Source organism: Hibiscus syriacus, unplaced genomic scaffold (assembly GCF_006381635.1).
Source record: "Hibiscus syriacus cultivar Baekdansim isolate YM2019G1 unplaced genomic scaffold, ASM638163v2 tig00110785_pilon, whole genome shotgun sequence".
Lineage (NCBI taxonomy): Eukaryota > Viridiplantae > Streptophyta > Magnoliopsida > Malvales > Malvaceae > Hibiscus > Hibiscus syriacus.
Genome location: NW_024062862.1, coordinates 81,933 through 100,189, shown reverse-complemented (window position 1 = coordinate 100,189; position 18,257 = coordinate 81,933). Strand labels below are relative to the sequence as shown.

General features: G+C 33.7%; 1 protein-coding gene and 2 pseudogenes across 1 annotated transcript; 1 reads left to right on the top strand and 2 right to left on the bottom strand.

Annotated features, from left to right (window-relative positions):
* Positions 1-1,107: 1,107 nt before the first annotated feature.
* Positions 1,108-5,605, bottom strand: LOC120140408 (ERAD-associated E3 ubiquitin-protein ligase component HRD3A-like). Its single transcript, XM_039155394.1, has 6 exons — positions 4,926-5,605; positions 4,342-4,830; positions 3,467-3,682; positions 2,366-2,689; positions 2,005-2,247; positions 1,108-1,539 (listed from the first exon to the last, which is right to left on the bottom strand). Exons 1-6 carry the CDS (start codon positions 5,481-5,483, stop codon positions 1,327-1,329), a joined length of 2,043 nt encoding a protein of 680 aa, XP_039011325.1. The 5' UTR covers positions 5,484-5,605; the 3' UTR covers positions 1,108-1,326.
* Positions 5,606-6,298: 693 nt separating this feature from the next.
* On the top strand, positions 6,299-11,969 carry LOC120140512 (annotated as a pseudogene).
* A 2,690-nt stretch (positions 11,970-14,659) lies between these two features.
* Positions 14,660-16,384, bottom strand: LOC120140409 (annotated as a pseudogene).
* Positions 16,385-18,257: the final 1,873 nt, after the last annotated feature.

Here is an 18,257-nt window from a genome sequence, read left to right as displayed (position 1 = left end):
GAATGGGATTAGACCAAGTGAGTCCTATCAAGCTTGAATAGGTGTTGGGGTTTCTTATAAGCTTTCTCCAAACCATGATCAGTATCAGCCTTGTTGGAGGCATTGTTTTGGGCTTGCCATCGCCCATTACTTTTTCACCATCGTCATTGTTTGATCCTCCCTTTGCAAAGCTCAAGTCTTCTCTCTCTCCATGCACTCCTCGAGATTCTCCATGTGCCCTTCAGCTCAACAAAACCCAAAGTAGCACCACAAAACTATTATTCTTTTATATATCGTATACATAATATAAAACTGAAGCAAAAGATATACCTTTCCCTTGGGAAACGGCCAATCTAACTTCTTTATGGTCAATAGCGCCATAATCATGATGGCCACCAAAGACATCGGATATAGAAGCACTCCGACTCCAAAAAACACTGGAAGATTCCTACCACCATCTTCAGACTTTTGCTGGGGATGATCGTTAGTCTTATTTGCATTAGCACCGAGAGTTTTATGCCCAGTCGGCGAAAACATACCAGGGTTAGGAACCGGGTAATGAGCAGCAGCGCCAGCCACCACCCGGTACCTGGTAATGGAACCTTGGCATCATAGTTGGAATGCCAGGGAGTTGGTCCACGAGAGGCAAACAAACCGTAAACGTCTGCAGCACTGAAATTTGAGTTGCGTCCCCCAGTCCTAGAAATCAGTGTGATTAAAGCTTGAGCCTCTTGGTGTTGCGTCCCACAACAATAAAAGTATATTTTCCGTCATTTTATTTTTCTACGCTCTTAATTTCTAATTTACTATTTTCTTTTCATCCTATTTAAGAAAACCCCAGTTTTGGATGTTTATATATAGAGAAGATTATGAAGCTTGTATGTGATGTAATTTGTCGGGCCTTCCATTAAGGTTATTATGAAGAATATTAAGCAAAGCCTAAGGCATGCATATATACTTTCAGCTGACTGAGAATTTGATCATATGATACAATAATACAAAGAAAACAATTATATGATATAATAGGCGAATGAGCATTCGTTTACAAAAACAGGATTGATAGGAGGATGGATAAGAGGTAAAAAAAAACTCTGAATGATGCACGTAGACATTAATTAATTCAAAACGAACTCAACTGAAATTAGCATAAAATACATGTTTTTGATATGCGAGGCAAATACCATTTTCCAATTTGTTTTAATTTTTAACTGAAATATTCTCTATGGTACAATGTAAGTGCTCTCTAGAACAAAGCCGAAGAAGCCTATCTATACATTTTTCTATGGAGATTTTAACCTGCATTTAAGATGACTTAATACATCTAATCTGAATTACCAGAACTGGCAATTAGAGTGCAGCAGCAGGTACAGCATGCTCATTAGGCTCATGAGCCCCTGCAGCAGCAACAGCATGCCTGCGTTGACGCTCACGAAGATAAAGAACAGTGAGTAAACAAACAAATAGAGTCAATATTGTTGCATTTCCTTCCTCCATGATCACATTCTCAACCCATGCTTCCACTCTAGGATAAACTTCGGGCAGGGAATCGATTACACGGACCTAACCAAAACAACAACAAAAAGTAAAAAGTCAGATGGCATGACTAAAGTGACTGGTGCAAAAGTAACTTGGAGATCTATGCACTTGGCAGACATTTCTGATCACTGTCTCAAGGAGCAAATCAAGAGCCAATGACGTTACATTAATTATGCGTATCTATACACTGCCAAGCTGCTTTCATAGGGTTTGAAGATGTTAAGCTAAACTCTGTTTATACAACTAAAGATTCATGTGGTAAAAGGAACGAGGACTGCTTATTGCATTTGTAAAACTGGAATGCAAGATGGTGCAGACAACAATTGATGGGGAACAGTGAACCAAAACTTCTGATTTGTGTTTAAGTGTAAGCATTGGGCAAAGGAATGAGACACAATTGCATTAAAGATTGAACAGAGTTTGATCTTAAAGATATGCTCGAGCAAGGAGGGGCAAGAAGAGGGAAATATACCACAAAGAGAAACTCACCAGGAAACTTTCAGCATAATTCTTTCGTATCCACAAACTAGCGAGTGCCAGGGTGACAGGCAACTTTGCTGCTGGTTCTAGCTCTAGTGCCTGATCATAGTACCGCTTGGCAAGATGGAGGTCAAATGGAAGTCCTTGGCCATGCTCATGCATGTATCCCAGGTTGAACATGGCTTGAGCATTTGATTGGGATTTTGCATGTATGTACGCTTCAGCTGCACGCTCATAATCCCTCACAGTTCCCTGAGAGAAAAAGTAATAATTACAGAAAACCTCAGCATGTAATATGAAAGCAATATAATCAAGAAAGATTATGCCAAAACTAGACACAGCCTTCTCTATTGAGACTAAAGATACATACTCGGCCATAATAATATGCATCCCCAATAAGTAATGCAGCATGTTCGTTACCCTGCTCGGAAGCTTGCCACCACAAAGAATGAGCACAGTGATGCCTTTCTGCATCAGTGCAAAGCCCAGATTCACCCATGCACATGATGCGCTCACCAAATTTGTCAAGGATCCATGCAGCATTACTCTGTGCTATCTCGTAGCCTAACTCAGCCATTCTAGAGTACAAGAGGAATGCTTTGCCCATGTTGCCTTTTAGGTATGATTCAAGTGCCCACCTAGAGAGGGAACTCCACGGTCCACGTTCGGCAACTAGTTTGTATAATGCAGTAGCCTAGAGAAGGGGAAAATTTTTAATTATGCACACTGATTTACCTCTCTAGACATCAGTATCATTCATGATTACAGAGTGATTGACATAACAATTCACAGAATAAACATAAGCAAAGGCGAGTTATAATTATTGCAACTTATTTTCTAAACAAAATTATAATTTCAGAAATTTTCTACAGTGGTCAGAGATCTGTTTTCTTTTTCCCCTTTAGGACTGAGAAAAGAAGAGCATGGGTAGAAATAAAAGAAGTCCGATTTTTTCATTAAGTGGTTTAGAAGTTATCAAGATCCAATTCTGTGTGTATGGATTCAAGCAGAATACAAGTCAACAGCAGTCAATCTAGCTGATGGAACGCAAAAATTAATGTCACCTATTACAGGACAAAGGTAGCAGTTTCCAGCTTAAGCGATTAATAATTTTGTCTGCTATGTATGACATTTCTTGGCATGACAGGTAACTACATGATAGGCAGCAAAAACAAAGTTCTTCTAAGAGAATGAACAAACTCTTTCAGGTAGCTAAGTTCTAAAAGGACCTTGAAAAGTCGAAACAATTTTTTTTCTTAATAGAATGATAAACTCTTGCATCCAATGGAAATTAGGAAAATTTGTGAAAAATCATGCACACTGTATTGGCAGGGTGAAAATTTTGAATAGAAAATGGAACTTAAAGCGCAAGTAAAATGGAGTTTATGTATGTCATTCATACAGATATATAGCTCATAGGAAGGTGAAAAACTAAAAATAAGGAACTATAAGTATAAACCATAATATTTACCATGGGAAGATTTTTTTTAAGCCCAACACCAGTATGAAACATCTTAGCCAACTGATAAAATGCCTTTGGTTGACCTGCATTAGCTGCCACAATAAAACATTTACAAGCAATCTTCACATCCTTCTTCACTCCAATCCCTTTAAGGTACATTACTCCCAAGTTATAGTGCCCACCAGCATCATCATTATCAGCAGCCTTCTCAAAGTACTCTTTCGCCTGCACAAAGGAAAGAATCAGTTTCTGAAACAACTCTGCACTTAACATACAAACCATACGCCATCCAGATAGAGTTTTTTTGGTGTCTTAAAGGTTTTTTTTTTTCTTTTAAGAAGGAAAAAAACTAAATCCATTAAATTGCCAGTAACCTTAATCTTACTAAAAGAATAGACAACACCTAGCAGCAGCCATGGAAATGACAAATTGGTCTTACATTCAAAATCATGTATATCCAATCCATGAATAACTATCTCCAATCTTAGATTCTTAGTTACAACTAAAAAACCTGAAGCATGCAACTTTTAACCAACACATCATGATACCTCCAGATTACTAATAGACGAAAGTGCAACATAAAATAGAAAGCATTGAGTAGAAAGATAAAATGAAAAACTTCAAAACATTTAATAAAGTGAAAAACTAAAAAACAGAGCCACCATAGAGCTAAACAGCTTTGAGTAGAAAGATATTCTATTGAACTAAAATTTTCAAGCAATGTGAAGAATGCTGTTGAAACATAGGTCAAGAACCTGTAATCTGAAAGCAATGCCTATATCAAAGCACCAGAACAAGTAAAAAGACAAAGCAAGGTGATATCGCACATACAAGATAACAAGACAAATGGAAAATTAGTGGAATTCGAGAGAAAATAAACATACTTTGGTGTAGTTCTTCTCCACACCGTAGCCTTTAACATATAAATAACCCATCCCATTGTAAGCTGAATGAAGGCCATGATCAGATGCAAGTGAAAGCCACTCAAGAGCCTTGGTGTAATTCCTTTCCACTCCAGCTCCTCTAGCATACATCTCACCAAGAAGTTCAAGAGACCTGGGCTCCCCTTTTTCCACAGCTTTCAAAAACCACATCAAAGCCTTGGCATGATCACGGCGCAACCCTCTCAACCCAAAATAGTAAAAAAGACCCATTTTGTACATAGCACCAGCATTCCCTTTCTGTGCTTGATATTCCAATATCTGAAAATCTTCATCGTCTTCTCCTCTTGACTTCTTCAAAGCTTCCTTGTTCTCCTCTAACCCATTGTGTATCCTAATAGGTTCGATTACCGGTGAATCTTTGGATATCAAGAAACTGTTAACCGCTATTTCTGCCAATTCAGCATATAGTCTAACAGCCTTTTCATGCATCTGAAAAAAATCAAATGTTAAGGAAAGTTTAAAATAAACACAAACGGGGATATCAGATTTCCAAAAACAAATAAAAAAATAAAGGAAAAGTTTACATCTTGTCGAGAGTATGTGTAAGCCAAAGCCATCTTGGACTGGGCATTGCCAGCTTCGGCAGCGAAATAATGATTCAGAAAAGCTTTGGCTTTGTTTCTCTCACGCATCATCCCCATCCCGTACAAAAAACCTAGCACCGAACGTGCGTGCGGATCACCCTCCGTATTAGCAGCCGTCTCAATCTCCGCCGCGGCTTCCGACATCAACCTGGTGTCACCGAAGGTGGAGGCGGAGATCATTTTATCAACGGCAGTGTAGTAGGATTCGAGTGAGGTGTCTTGGGAGGAGGAGACGGTGATGGTAGAGGGCTCGAAGAGGCGGCGCCATGAACCGGGATCGAGCTCGTTGTCAGGCTTAACGTGAGTGCCGCCGAAGTCGTCGTCGTCCCAAGAAGGGTCGGATTCGAGGGAGGAAGCATCGTCGTTTTGGACATCCTTGAGGTCGTCCTGGGAGAGGACGAGAACGAAAGGGCGGGCGAGGAGGGAAAAGGGGAAAAAAGAGAGAAGTAGGAGAAAGATGAAGAGATGGCAGCTTGACCTAGAAGGAGGAGAATACATCAGTATCTGTTTTTATCGGAAACAGTGAGAATTTGTCGGAGTGAATTCCAGTCTCTGTCGGGATTTGTTGGGAGGAAAGGAAATAGATTTGGAGATCAGAAGACGGGAAATCCAGAGCGAGCGTGAGACACAGAGAGAGAGAAGTAGAACGATGTTTCATTCATTTCACCACGTTTACTTTGGTCCCTTCATCCAATCACTTTTTGACATCTCAGCCTGTATCAAGTTTAATCAATTATTTTTTTCTATTTCTTAATTTAATTAATTAATTAAAAGATGGTTTTTATTCACTAAAATAGTCCTATAATATCATAAGAATTGACCGTATAAACATTTACATGGTCAAGCTGTTTATTTAATGTAAACTTTTATATACATACTATATACATTATCAAGAAATCATTTTTTATAGATAACGAATTCTCGAAAAATTTAAAATATAAATCTTAAAATTATTTGAAAAGAAAAAAAAATCTCAAATGTAAACTTTCGTTTAGGTTTGTTTACATTCGTTCGTTTCTGTTTGTTTACGTTCGTTCGTTTATCATTTTAACAAACGAATATAAACAAATTATATTCCTTAAAGAACAAACATGAATAAAAAAATTTATTTATTTAATTATTCGAGTTCGTTCTTTCGTTCAAAATTAAACGAATGAAAATAAACATACTCCTATTCATGTTCGTTTGATATGTTTATGGGTGTAGTTGGTAGTATAATTAATTTCCCTTTACAATCAGATTTCTTCAACTGGGACGTGTGAAGCTTCGATATTGTAACGGAGCCTCATTTTCAGGAGATAGCAAGTTCGACAATGGGGTAACTATCTCATCTTAGGTGATGTTTGTTTTTAAAGAGATAAAAGTTCTGCAGTCTGCAGACCACATTTGCAGACATCTGTAGTAGAAGAGGTGGACCAAAAGTCTGCAGTTTGTAAGAAGAAGATTGTTTGTTTTTTAAAGTCTGCAGACTGCTAAAATAAATTGATTTTTTAAACTTAAAAGAGTTTTGCAATACTAAAATTTAAATAATTTTATTTTTATAATAATGAAATTTAAATAATTCATACAACTACAAATAAATCAATTCATATTTTAAAATAAATCAATCCATATTTTAAAATAAATCAATCCATATTTTAAAATAAATCAATCCATATTTTAAAATAACTTTTTTCATATTTTAAAATAAATCAATCTATATTTTAAAATAACTCAATCCATATTTTAAAATAAATCAATTCATATTTTAAAATAAATCAATCCATATTTTAAAATAAATCAATCCATATTTTAAAATAAAATTTTCCATATTTTAAAACAAATCAATCTATATTTTAAAATAATTTTTTTTCATTTTTTAAAATAAATCAATCAATATTTTAAAATAAATCAATCCATATTTTAAAATAAATCAATCCATATTTTAAAATAAATTTTTCCATATTTTAAAATAAATAAATTCATATTTTAAAATAAATAAATTCATATTTTAAAATAAATCAATCCATATTTTAAAATAAATCAATCCATATTTTAAAATAAAATTTTCCATATTTTAAAATAAATCAATTCATATTTTAAAATAAAATTTTCCATATTTTAAAATAAATCAATTCATATTTTAAAATAAATTTTTTATATTTTAAAATAAATCAATCCATATTTTAAAACAAATTTTTCCATATTTTAAAATAAATCAATTCATATTTTAAAATAATTTTTTATATATTTTAAAATAAATTTTAAAATAGATTTAAATGATTTTAATTTTTCCCGCAGACTTTGAAGATATAAAACTATGTCTGTACCAAGAAGAGCTCGCGCAGACGTTTGAAGAGCTTCTGTTTTCTAAAAAACAAACGGTATGTGAAGCCTAATGTCTGCGCGTAGTTTGTGCGGCGCAGGCATAAGAGGTTTGAAGAGGTTGCACAGTAAAAACAAACACCACCTTAGTTTTGTTCCATGAAGTGTGCCGTTTTTTAATATAAAAACAATTATACTTTAAGCTCCGTAACTCAAAAGTGTCATTTGAACTGGTTTCTTTGGTCATCTCTAACCCTCATCTATACTCTACAGTATCTCTATCCTTACTCTAAAGTTGAAATAGTAATTCATCTCCAACATTATCTCTACATTACCACCAACTCTACTTTATTCATAATATTTAACTATTAGTATGTATATTTATCTAATTTCAATGTATTTTTTTATCTTGCAATTTAATCTACTTTAATTTATTATATTATATTTAATTTTTATTTTATTGTGTAGAAATTACAATAAAAAAACATAAAAGATAGAATAAGAGAAAATAATGTAACAAAGAAAAGGAAAAGAAAAATAAAATAACAAAAGAAAGTAAAAAAATAACAAAAACCAAAAATCAGAAAAATATATATATTATGTAGCACAACTATAGTGTTGCGCCAGATGTAGAGTATCACTGTAGCATCTCCACATTTCAAACTCTACTCTATAAATGGACTAGAATTGAAATTAATCTTCAAAGTGGAGATTTTCTCTACTTTAGAGATGCACTGGAATTGGTCTAATTGATTCCTTTATGTGTGTATGCCTCTGAAATGCACACACATCATTGCTTTATTTCAGACGGCAGAAAATTTGGGAAGCAATTATCCATGATCTTCTACCCAAAAGGTTGGCAAGTGCAATCCAGGTAAGGTAAGTTTCAGTAGAAAGGTTGGCAAGTGCAATCAAGGTAACTTGAAAAAGATGTTACCAAGCATAGTTTGGTTCCACCTTCTGCTGATTTGCATGGCCATTGGAATAGTTGCAAGCTTAACCCAGCAGTATGCAATGCAAATCAGATCAACGTATTGCAAGGTTCGTCTTTCATGTATGAATTGGTATCAAAATCCAAGATAAACAAATCATTATATCCTAATTACTCTGAAATTATATGAACTGATATCGAAATCTACCTCTTTCTTTTCAGGATATGCTTACAGCTCTTATATCATTCTACAAAAATCCGACAAGAGGGGGTATGTTTATAAATTCATGCTTTTCTAATTGCCAAAGTGAGTCACAGGACACATGGTTTGCTGTTGATTCTCCAAGAATACACAATAAGGTAACTCACCTAATCTATAAATATGTTCCCTTTACATACATCATACATGGGAAAACTTGAGAATTTTTTTTAATAACCACATACCATAGCAGAAGCAGTTGGTGATTGGTACTTTGACATAAGAGTAACCAAAGAGATTGATTGCCCATATCCTTGTGATATCACTTACCTTATGTACCTTACACCATCTCCTCTGGTAAAGTCTTTTTATACCCAGAAGGACTGATATTGGCCTAAAACAATATTGTTGTTGTTGCCATTGCCCATTGAAATGCATTTGCAGGTTCAAGGTATGCAAGATTCATTTTCGTTCAACTCCCTGTTGGAGGTGCTACTAATGTTTGAGTAAGTTTTTGTTTTTCTCACTGAAGTTTCAAAATCAACAACTTGGTCACTAACTTAATCAGTTTATAACAAATCGGTCACTCGCAATTCACAATTTCACATCAGTTACTGCAATAATGGAATGCTGACATACATGGCACCCTTTGACCGATCGTTTGACTATTCTTCTTCTTAAAATCAACGAATCCAAAATCAGGCTGCTAAACTGACAGCGGGAGAGAACCAACAAAATGACAAGGCCTCTCTTGCACAATAGATGCTGGAGCTGATGGCCACCTTGAAATGGATACTAAAATGATAGATTTGAATATGAAGCCTCATCGAATACGAACAAAGAATGATTAGAGAATATGAGCAAAGTTCCGTGAGATGATTTTCTGGATATTCTCCAGAAACATAACGATTTCAGTACGGGTACAATTGTTTGATTTCGTTCATTCCTTAAACATTTTACTGTCAACTGATATTCATTTTCGAGTTGAAGTGCAATATTACACCGAGGAATGTTACGTTTATGAAGTTCATAATGCACTGTGAACAACCTTTTTTTGAACTTCGATACATAATCACTGCATCCCATCTCATGATCTAGGTCTCCACCAACACTGAACATGCATATTCAGGAATAAAACCACGTCTATAACTATATTAGCTCCTACACTTTATTTTCCTTGATATATATTGAAAATTCGAAAAAAAATAATTAAACAGGGTCCCAATCAGAAATTGTAAGTTTTATGTACAATGTTTTCATTCAATATGAGCATGTGTCCAAACGTTTCAAAAACTCTAGGAATCCAAGACCTATCAGTCTCATTAACGAGGCAATGAATGTAACCCCTTACCCAACTCAGACGTGTGTATTGGGTATATTGGGTTGGTGATGTTACATTAGGATAACGGAGCGAAAACGAGTGTGAGATCTCAATTTTTAACATCAATAATTCATTAATTTTGGGGAAAAAACCGAAAATAAATGTAATTTTCGGGTAGTTTACCCAAACAAATATTATGTTCGGTTTAGTTGTTACTAAATTTGTCGTGGAAAGTCAAAGATTTCCTTTCCTTAAAATTAACAGCGGGGGAGCAAGCGAGAAAATTCTCCTCCATTTCCCGAGAGAAGGGCGGCTGCCAATGCCTTCCCCATTCATCCATTGCATCAATTTAACCTTCTCTCTTTTTTTCTCTCATTTATATGTGAAACATAGCACTGCGTCATTCACAATCCAATGTTCTTCAGACTAGTCAATATTTTCCATTTCCTCTCGTTGCTTTCTCTTCAGATTTGTAGAAGATTGGTTGGTTCTTTTGGGATTTCGATTTGAATAATGTTTTTCAATCAAATTTTTGTATTCAATGGCCCTGATGGCAGCTTTTAAACGTGTGGGTCAAATCAGACCCAGATCATATTCCTGGAAATTTGGAGTTTCCAGATTTGAAGGACTTGTGTCCCATATTGGTAATCCCACGATTCCTCCCTTAGCTTCTCCTGTACTGTTTTCACAGTGGAGACAGAGTTCTAATCAGCTCGTTAATTCTAATGGAAAGCGACTGTTTCTCATCGACACGTTAGATTTGGTAATTACAAAGATTTCTTCTTTTTGCTCTGTGTTTTTTTTTATCTTTTTAAGATTTTTGAATAAAATGAGATTGGAATGTTTCCTGTTTTTTGAGAAAATGAAAGGGTGTATTATATATAGGTTAGGAGCTTAGAAGCGGAAGGTCTGCCATCGAAACAAGCCGAGGCAATAACAGCAGCCGTGACCGAAGTTTTGAATGACAGTTTAGAAAATGTGTCTGTTTCAGTTGTTTCCAAGCCTGAGATGCAGAAAGTAAGCTCTTTTTTCTTTAATGCTTTCATATTTTTTATTAAAATGGAATTTTCATTCTTCGTTTGCAATGTAATTTTGTTTATTTGAATTAAAGATAGTCTGTTTAGTTTCTATTGCGAAATTTTATTCATCCGTATTAACTCTTGAAAATGCGTTCTTAACCTTTTGACTTGGTAGGGTGAAATGACTCAAGAATCCAATCTGTCAAAGCTCAAATCAGAAGTTCATAGCTCTCAGGTATTTACCTTTCCGCACTAATGTAAATGGAGTTTGTGAATTTATTGATTCAAGTATCACCCCAGTGGTAAAAGAGAGTTATTTTCCTTAAAGATTCTGGGTTTAAGTAGATCTCTCTGCAGTGTGTATGTTCATTGTCAATTAATTAAGAAATTTTTAAATAGATACTGCCTCGTAAATCATCCATGCTAATAAAAAAAGTATCATCAGTACTAGTCAAATGGGTTATCTTTCTGAACAATTAGTAATGCAGGAGCTACATTATTCTTTGCTGCAACATGAGAATGAGAAACTTCAAAAGGATATAGAGAAGATGCGCAGCGAATTATGGTCTGTCTTCTGAGTTATCATTCATCTTTATATCTATATTTTCTATTATGATCTCCCACTCTTAAGGATGTTCGTTATGATGCAGACATGAAATCGACAAAGTCAATGCAGGGCAACGGCTGGATTTGAATCTTGAAAGAGGGTAAGAAACTGAAATATGCCATTTCTTATTTCTTGTTTTGCACTGTATGTTTATGTTCCTGGCAAATCCCCCTAAAACAGTGTAATATATATGATTTATGATAATTTGCAGGAGAATTAGAGATGAACTCTCAAATCAGCATGCTGGAACAGCTAGCCTCACTAACAAACTCGATCGGGTTAGTATTACAAGTGAACGATAAATGGCTTGCTTTGGTTGATTAAAATGCCTGACCTTTGTTATTTTTCATATCATATCATACAATTTTCAGGAAATTCACGAGTTGAAGGCTCATTTGGAAGCTGCAAAATATGACTTGATAAAGTACTGCATAGGTACACTTGTTTCCTTGTCTGCTGTTGGTCTTGCTGTAGTTCGTGTTGTTATTTAAACATCCAATGTCAACATGACCTCAAAAGAGGAAAGGAATAGCTGTTTTTATTATTTTTAACCATAAAACAACTCATTTTTTTCTTCTGAAGCTATTGCTTCTGCCACTTTGGCTTATAATTAGCTCAATTGATTTGGATGGTTAGGGTTTGAGTCCAGGTGTTAAACCTCTCATCTTGTACAAATGTATGTATATATATATATACACACATTGAAGTTGTTTGTTTAAACTTTTGAGAGAAAATTTAAAATGTTTAATAATGCTTTATTCCTAGTTGCTTTGAAGTAGTCTTAATTTGCACTTTCATGTTCTGTAACAGAGAGAACCTTATGAGACGTGTTGCAATGCTTTGAGCATTTTTGTATATAATATTTGGGAACTTATTATCAAATCTTTTCTATCTAGTAACCTCTTTATCTCCTTAACAATTTGTAACTTTTATCTCAATTTTTTATTGCATTATTATTTTGTTTAATATTTAGTCTAAAAACACTTTTCTTTTACTTGAGATCTCAAATATTGTACAAAATAATCTATGTATATTATTTATTTACTTATTTTATTGTTTATATTATTCTTAACCTTCATTTAAAACATACATATTTTATATATTTGCAACAGATCATCTCATATTGTTCAAAAATATCATACATGCATCTTTTTCAAATTTGATACTAAAATTATTTTAGTCATATTGACAACTTGTTAACCAATTATACAAACATGTGATCATATTTCATCGGGTAAATATATCTTATTTCATCAATTATCAGATTATAATAGTCTCTTTAAATGGACTTCAAGGCTCTACATTCCCTTATCACCCAATGTTGCCTATTAGCTACCTATGAGTAGAGCTTGAGGCTCTACGATCCCTTTCACCCCTTCGACCCTAGGCCTTTTTTGTTCCAAATTACATATACTATCAAATATATCGTAAATGTGAGTATTCAAATCTCATGACATATCATCTATATCTAATAGTTTCATCAAAACTTAGAGATTTTTAACGCATGAATTTATTTGCATGGATTACTTCCCATTATATATACGCATATGAAAAATGCATATGAAGACTGTTCAATTATTTATTTATTTATTTATTTATACATGCATTGCATTTTATCTCTATTTTTAATTTTCTGACTGTCGGAGGTCTTCCACGGAAGCTGCTCTCAAACTGGCGTTGGGGGCAGCCTACTACCCTACCTCCCCTTATCCCATTACATATGGGAATAGGGTTTTGTTGTTGTTGTTGTATTGCATAATATTTTTAGATTTACACATGACAAGGGTTACTAACACATTTAATATAATTAGAATATCAACCACAACCTCCAATCCCATTCTTCATCCTTTAAAATTGAAATTTTCTCAAAATTTTGGAGAAAACTTTATCTAACTATCAAATCTTAAATCTATTGCCTAAATTTGATTTAAGCCATCTCTAATAATAATATTTGGGTGACCTAAACCTTCAACATCATATAAAACAACTAATCACAATTTTTTTGGAAAATCAAATTTAAAGTTACGATAAAAAAATCATTAATTTCATTTATGTTATGAATATTTATTCATGTGGATGTCTATTTTTATCTATAAGACATGATTTTGATATACATTATTATTAGATCTCTAATATCCATTAGCATTAGAGTTGTTTATCACATCAACTACTTATGGCTATAAATATAGAGGTTAGAGAAAGCATTGTATACAATTCATATTGAGATAATAATAATAATATAGTTCTCTCTCCTTATTCTTATATCTATTCTTATTGTTTCGTTCTTTCTTATTTCATAACAATTACTCTGATTTTAGATTTGTTAAAATAAGTTAAGAAACCTCTTAACCACTTCAAAATTAGTCAAAAGTGAATTAAATATCCTAATGTAACACGAATTTACAAAATCTACCATTAAAACTTTGAAAAACTCAAAAAAAATTCAAATTCCTTGATATAAAGGATGAAATCTTTTTTAAAGGGGGGAAATAATTAAAATATTAATAAAAAATTGTTTTCTTACCATGCTTGATGAAGAAAAATGAAAGAAATCAATAATTGTTGAAAAATATTGAAAAAAGGTTAAGAAAAAGATGAAATTGAATAGATTATGAAAATGTCTAAAGTAAAAAGGTGGTGAAAATATTTGTCTGCATAACACTTAAATCCTTTATTCTTCACCTTACTTAAAAGGGTTAAACATATATAACAGTTAAAAATAAGAAAAAGGCAGAAAATTTTTGCCATGGGAAGATAAAACAGCACAAACAAATAGAAAACAATATTAATTAACGCTGGTCCATTGCATTTGCATAGGGCACGGAAACATTATTATTATTATTATTATTATTATTTGCATTCTTTTACTGTTAATTTGAATAAATGTTAATTTGAATAAAATAAAATGATTTTTTTCAATAATTTCAACCTAAGAAAGGGGAGGGGGAAGGGAAAATTTTCACTTAATGGATATTGAGCCCATGACCTAAGGAAAATAGGAGATGTCCGATTTATGAATTCAAGAGCTGATATCAATTGATATCTGACTCTCACAATGTTTTATTAAATCTTGCAAAAAGGAAACATATATACAATTTTAGACACAATTCAAATGAAAGGAGTCTCACAATGTTTTATTGAAGTATACCCACAGCCAAAGAGAGTATCCAAATTCTCCATTTTTTTATTTGATTGAAATCTAGCATTTTACCCATATAATAGTAACAGAAATAACTATACTATTTGATCATTTAATTATGATGATAATAAAAGAAAATACAAAAATTCCACTTGTAAAAGCCACTTTTGTCACCTTCTTCTTCTTCTTCGTGATTCCCCGGATTTTCTTTGTATAAATTGCAATTTTTAAGACTCAAATGAGTTGTTTTTATTTCAAGTTTTCCATTAAAAGAGTGGGCAAACCTGGCGTTTCTTTGGCACCGCATAGAGTCGAGTCGCCCGAGGTGCTGTGAGTCCAAAAATATCGCTCATGTCGAGTTCACTCGGCTTCATCCCATCAGGCAATTCCCACGTAAAACAGTGAAGCAAATGAGCCACCGCCATATCAAGAGCATACAACCCGAGTTGCATACCTGGACATGACCTCCGACCGGACCCGAATGGGATGAACTCGAAGTTGTTACCTTTGAAGTCTGGGACGCCTTCCCTCAAGAACCTGGATGGCCTGAAACTATCAGGGTCTTCCCATGAATTCTTATCTCTGCCAATGGCCCAAGCATTGATCATCACGCGCCACGGCATCCTCCGCGGTCTCGTGGAGCAAGAGGGGGGTTGGCGGGTGGAGCCTGAGGGTTTCCTTGAGGATTCACTTTAGGGACGTTAGTTTATCGAAATCAGATTCTTCGACATTGCGTTCAAGCCCCACCACTTCCGTCACCTGCTGGACTCTCTTCATTTCTTTTGGGTTTCTCAGTAGCTCCGCCAAGGCCCACTCAATCGCCGAAGCCACCGTCTCGGTCCCACCGAATATCACCTCCTGAAAATTAAAGAAAAAAATATTTATGTCGAAGTTCAACAATTCTTCCATATTATGTAAAACAGTCAATATAATTTCATGCATATTCTCAAATTTACGTGTGCGCTATTTTTTACGTGGGGAGAAGGGAATCGTACCATAATAATGGCTTTGATGTTGTCTCTGGTTAATTTGATTGAATTTTGTAGATCCTCTAATTCGTTTGTTTTGGCTTCTTCGGTGTAAAAAATGTGTAAATCATCAACCATGTCAGTGTCACCGTCATCGAAGCCGCCGTTATTCCATTTCTTCTTCTCGATGTGGTCTTCGATGATGGTGTCAATGAACTTGTCTAAAGCACTGCGAGCTTTTTCAAGCCTGGTGTTGAGTCCTTGAGGATCAACCCATCCGAGCCAAGGAATAAAATCCGCGATATTGAAAGCACCGAAAAGCTTGGAGAACTCTTGCAAGATCCTAATGAAGCCCTATAAATAATGTTCTTGGTAAGATTAAAGATCAGCTCACCCATATTTATAGCTTTCCCTGTATTGGATGCAACAGCTTTCACAAGTGAGTCCACTTCATCTCGAATCGACTCCCATGACTCGGTTCTTTTCCTACTGAAAAGCTTCATCACGTTAAGCTTTCGCATATGTCTCCAGAAAGGACCGTAATAAGCGAAAGCCATATCGGCTCTATCGTAGGTTAGATAACTGATGACGATGATGGCTGGCCTGTTGGAGAAAATGTTGTCTTGAACCTGAAGGACTTGGCGAGCCATTTTGGGATGGGAAATAGCGACCATGTGTAAGAACCCCATCTTGAGGTGAAATATGCCGCCGTATCAGTGAGCTAGTTTGGCGAGTCCACGGTGAGTTAACTCGTCCATCATCATCATGTTGCCGATGATCGGCAACCATTTGGGTCCCGGAGGAAATGGTTTTCTACAGAGACGAGATATAAGACCGAAGAGAAGGAAAGGTGTAAGGGAAAGAAGAGCCATGGTTTGTAGGAAAGAAAAATCCATGGCTTGTTTTAGAGACACCAGAGTGGTTCACAGAACTTGGAACTCTTCTAATGCTGCCAGTTTTTATGGGGCTTTTTATACAGGTTTTTGGGCTACTTCCTATTGGAATATTTTATATATGTGAGAGCGCCTACACATCTTGTTTCTTGGCTAGCACTATTAAATATTTATTTTTGCTTCCAATAAATTATTTTTAATAAAAATATATTACGCAAATCAAACGACCTCAGTGTTAAGGGATTTATTGTTATTCTTCAAGACATCGGGTTTGAGGATCACATTCAGGGGTATGAGCATTTACTGACAAATGATTGAAAGTTTTTAAACAGATACTACCGTGTATTCATCCCATATTCATTGTCTTTTAATCACTAAGGACAAATTTAAGTAGTTTGGAGTGGATTATAAGGTATTATTTGTTCAAAAAAATTTAGTCATTGATAACGCGCACACACACCCTACATACACAACTCTTTGAATTCAAAACTTTTAGAAAAAAAAAATAATACTCTCTTTAATCACTAAAATCATTTAATAAATTTTTATCCTTCAATAATATGATGTTTCCCCTGTTAGATTCTGATTTCATATTTAAATGGAGACCTTATCAAAATTTATGGTAAAATAAATTTCATTTTTGTAATGTCATTATCTCCATATAAAAAAACAGTAATAACAAAAAATTACACTCTTATAAAATCCTACAAGTTAAAAAAAGCACACAAGTAAAGTTAAGTGTTATTTTATAATTCACGTTAACTTACTTAAGAATGAGATTATTGTATGAACCAAATGATTTTAGTGGTGAAAGAATTATTATTATCTTTAAAGTTTCGAGTTTGAGTATATCATCCGTAAAGATAATGATTAAGAAAATAAAATATCTTAAAATTTAATTTCTCTGATAAAATAAATTAATTTCTCCTACCCGTTCATTACTTTCACACTTTTATTGGGAATGGAGATTAAATAAATAGTTTTTCTTTCAATTTTCTCTGGTAAAATTAGACAAATAGTTCAGGTATGATAATTATTTTTGAAAATAAAATATCTTAAAAATTAATTTGGGATTTACGATTAGTGTTATTATGTTATTAAAATTCGTTAATTTCTCTTAACGAGTTTTATCAAAAATAATTCTTTAGTAGACCTCATTATGTGGACTTAGATAAGTTTCATGGCGCATAATAAAAAGTTTTTTTTTTAAAAAAAATGAAACTTGTCATTTTCACTTGACAAATTCATAATTATATTTAAAATGTATTTTTATCATTGATAGTATTATATTATTTTTTATATTTTTCCATTTTTTTAAATTAAGAAACTCATCATATCAGAATGATTATTTCTTTTGAATTTGAAATTAAAGACCATTTATTAACTTGATCATTGGGTTATTTTTCTAAAAATGTGTATTTAAAAATTAAAACTCATCATTTTGAATTGACGAGTTCTAACAGTCCTATTAAATTATTTTTTTAATTTTTGTGTGTATAAATATGCGTTGTTAGTTTAGGTTTATATGAGAATAGAAGTAATTATTAGATATAATCTTGAGATTTAAGAAATGAATTTATGAAAAAAAATTGTGATTAATCTTAGTAATGGTTTATATGGATTTGAAGACTTCAATAACTCGGACGATTAAAGCTCATCTTTAAATGATGAGTCGATCTACGGCTCAATTATCATAAAGCTTCAATTGGAAAGAAAGTTGGAGGAAGTTGATGAAGATCTTCAAGAATCAAAGAAACTTGACGAAGATTTTTAAAAATTGGAGGAAGTGAAAAAATATTTTTAATTATCTAATGAAGTTGTAGAAGATCATCAAATATAGGAGAAGTTAAAAGCTCTTTAACAAAAAAATAGTGAGAAGTTTGAAAACCTA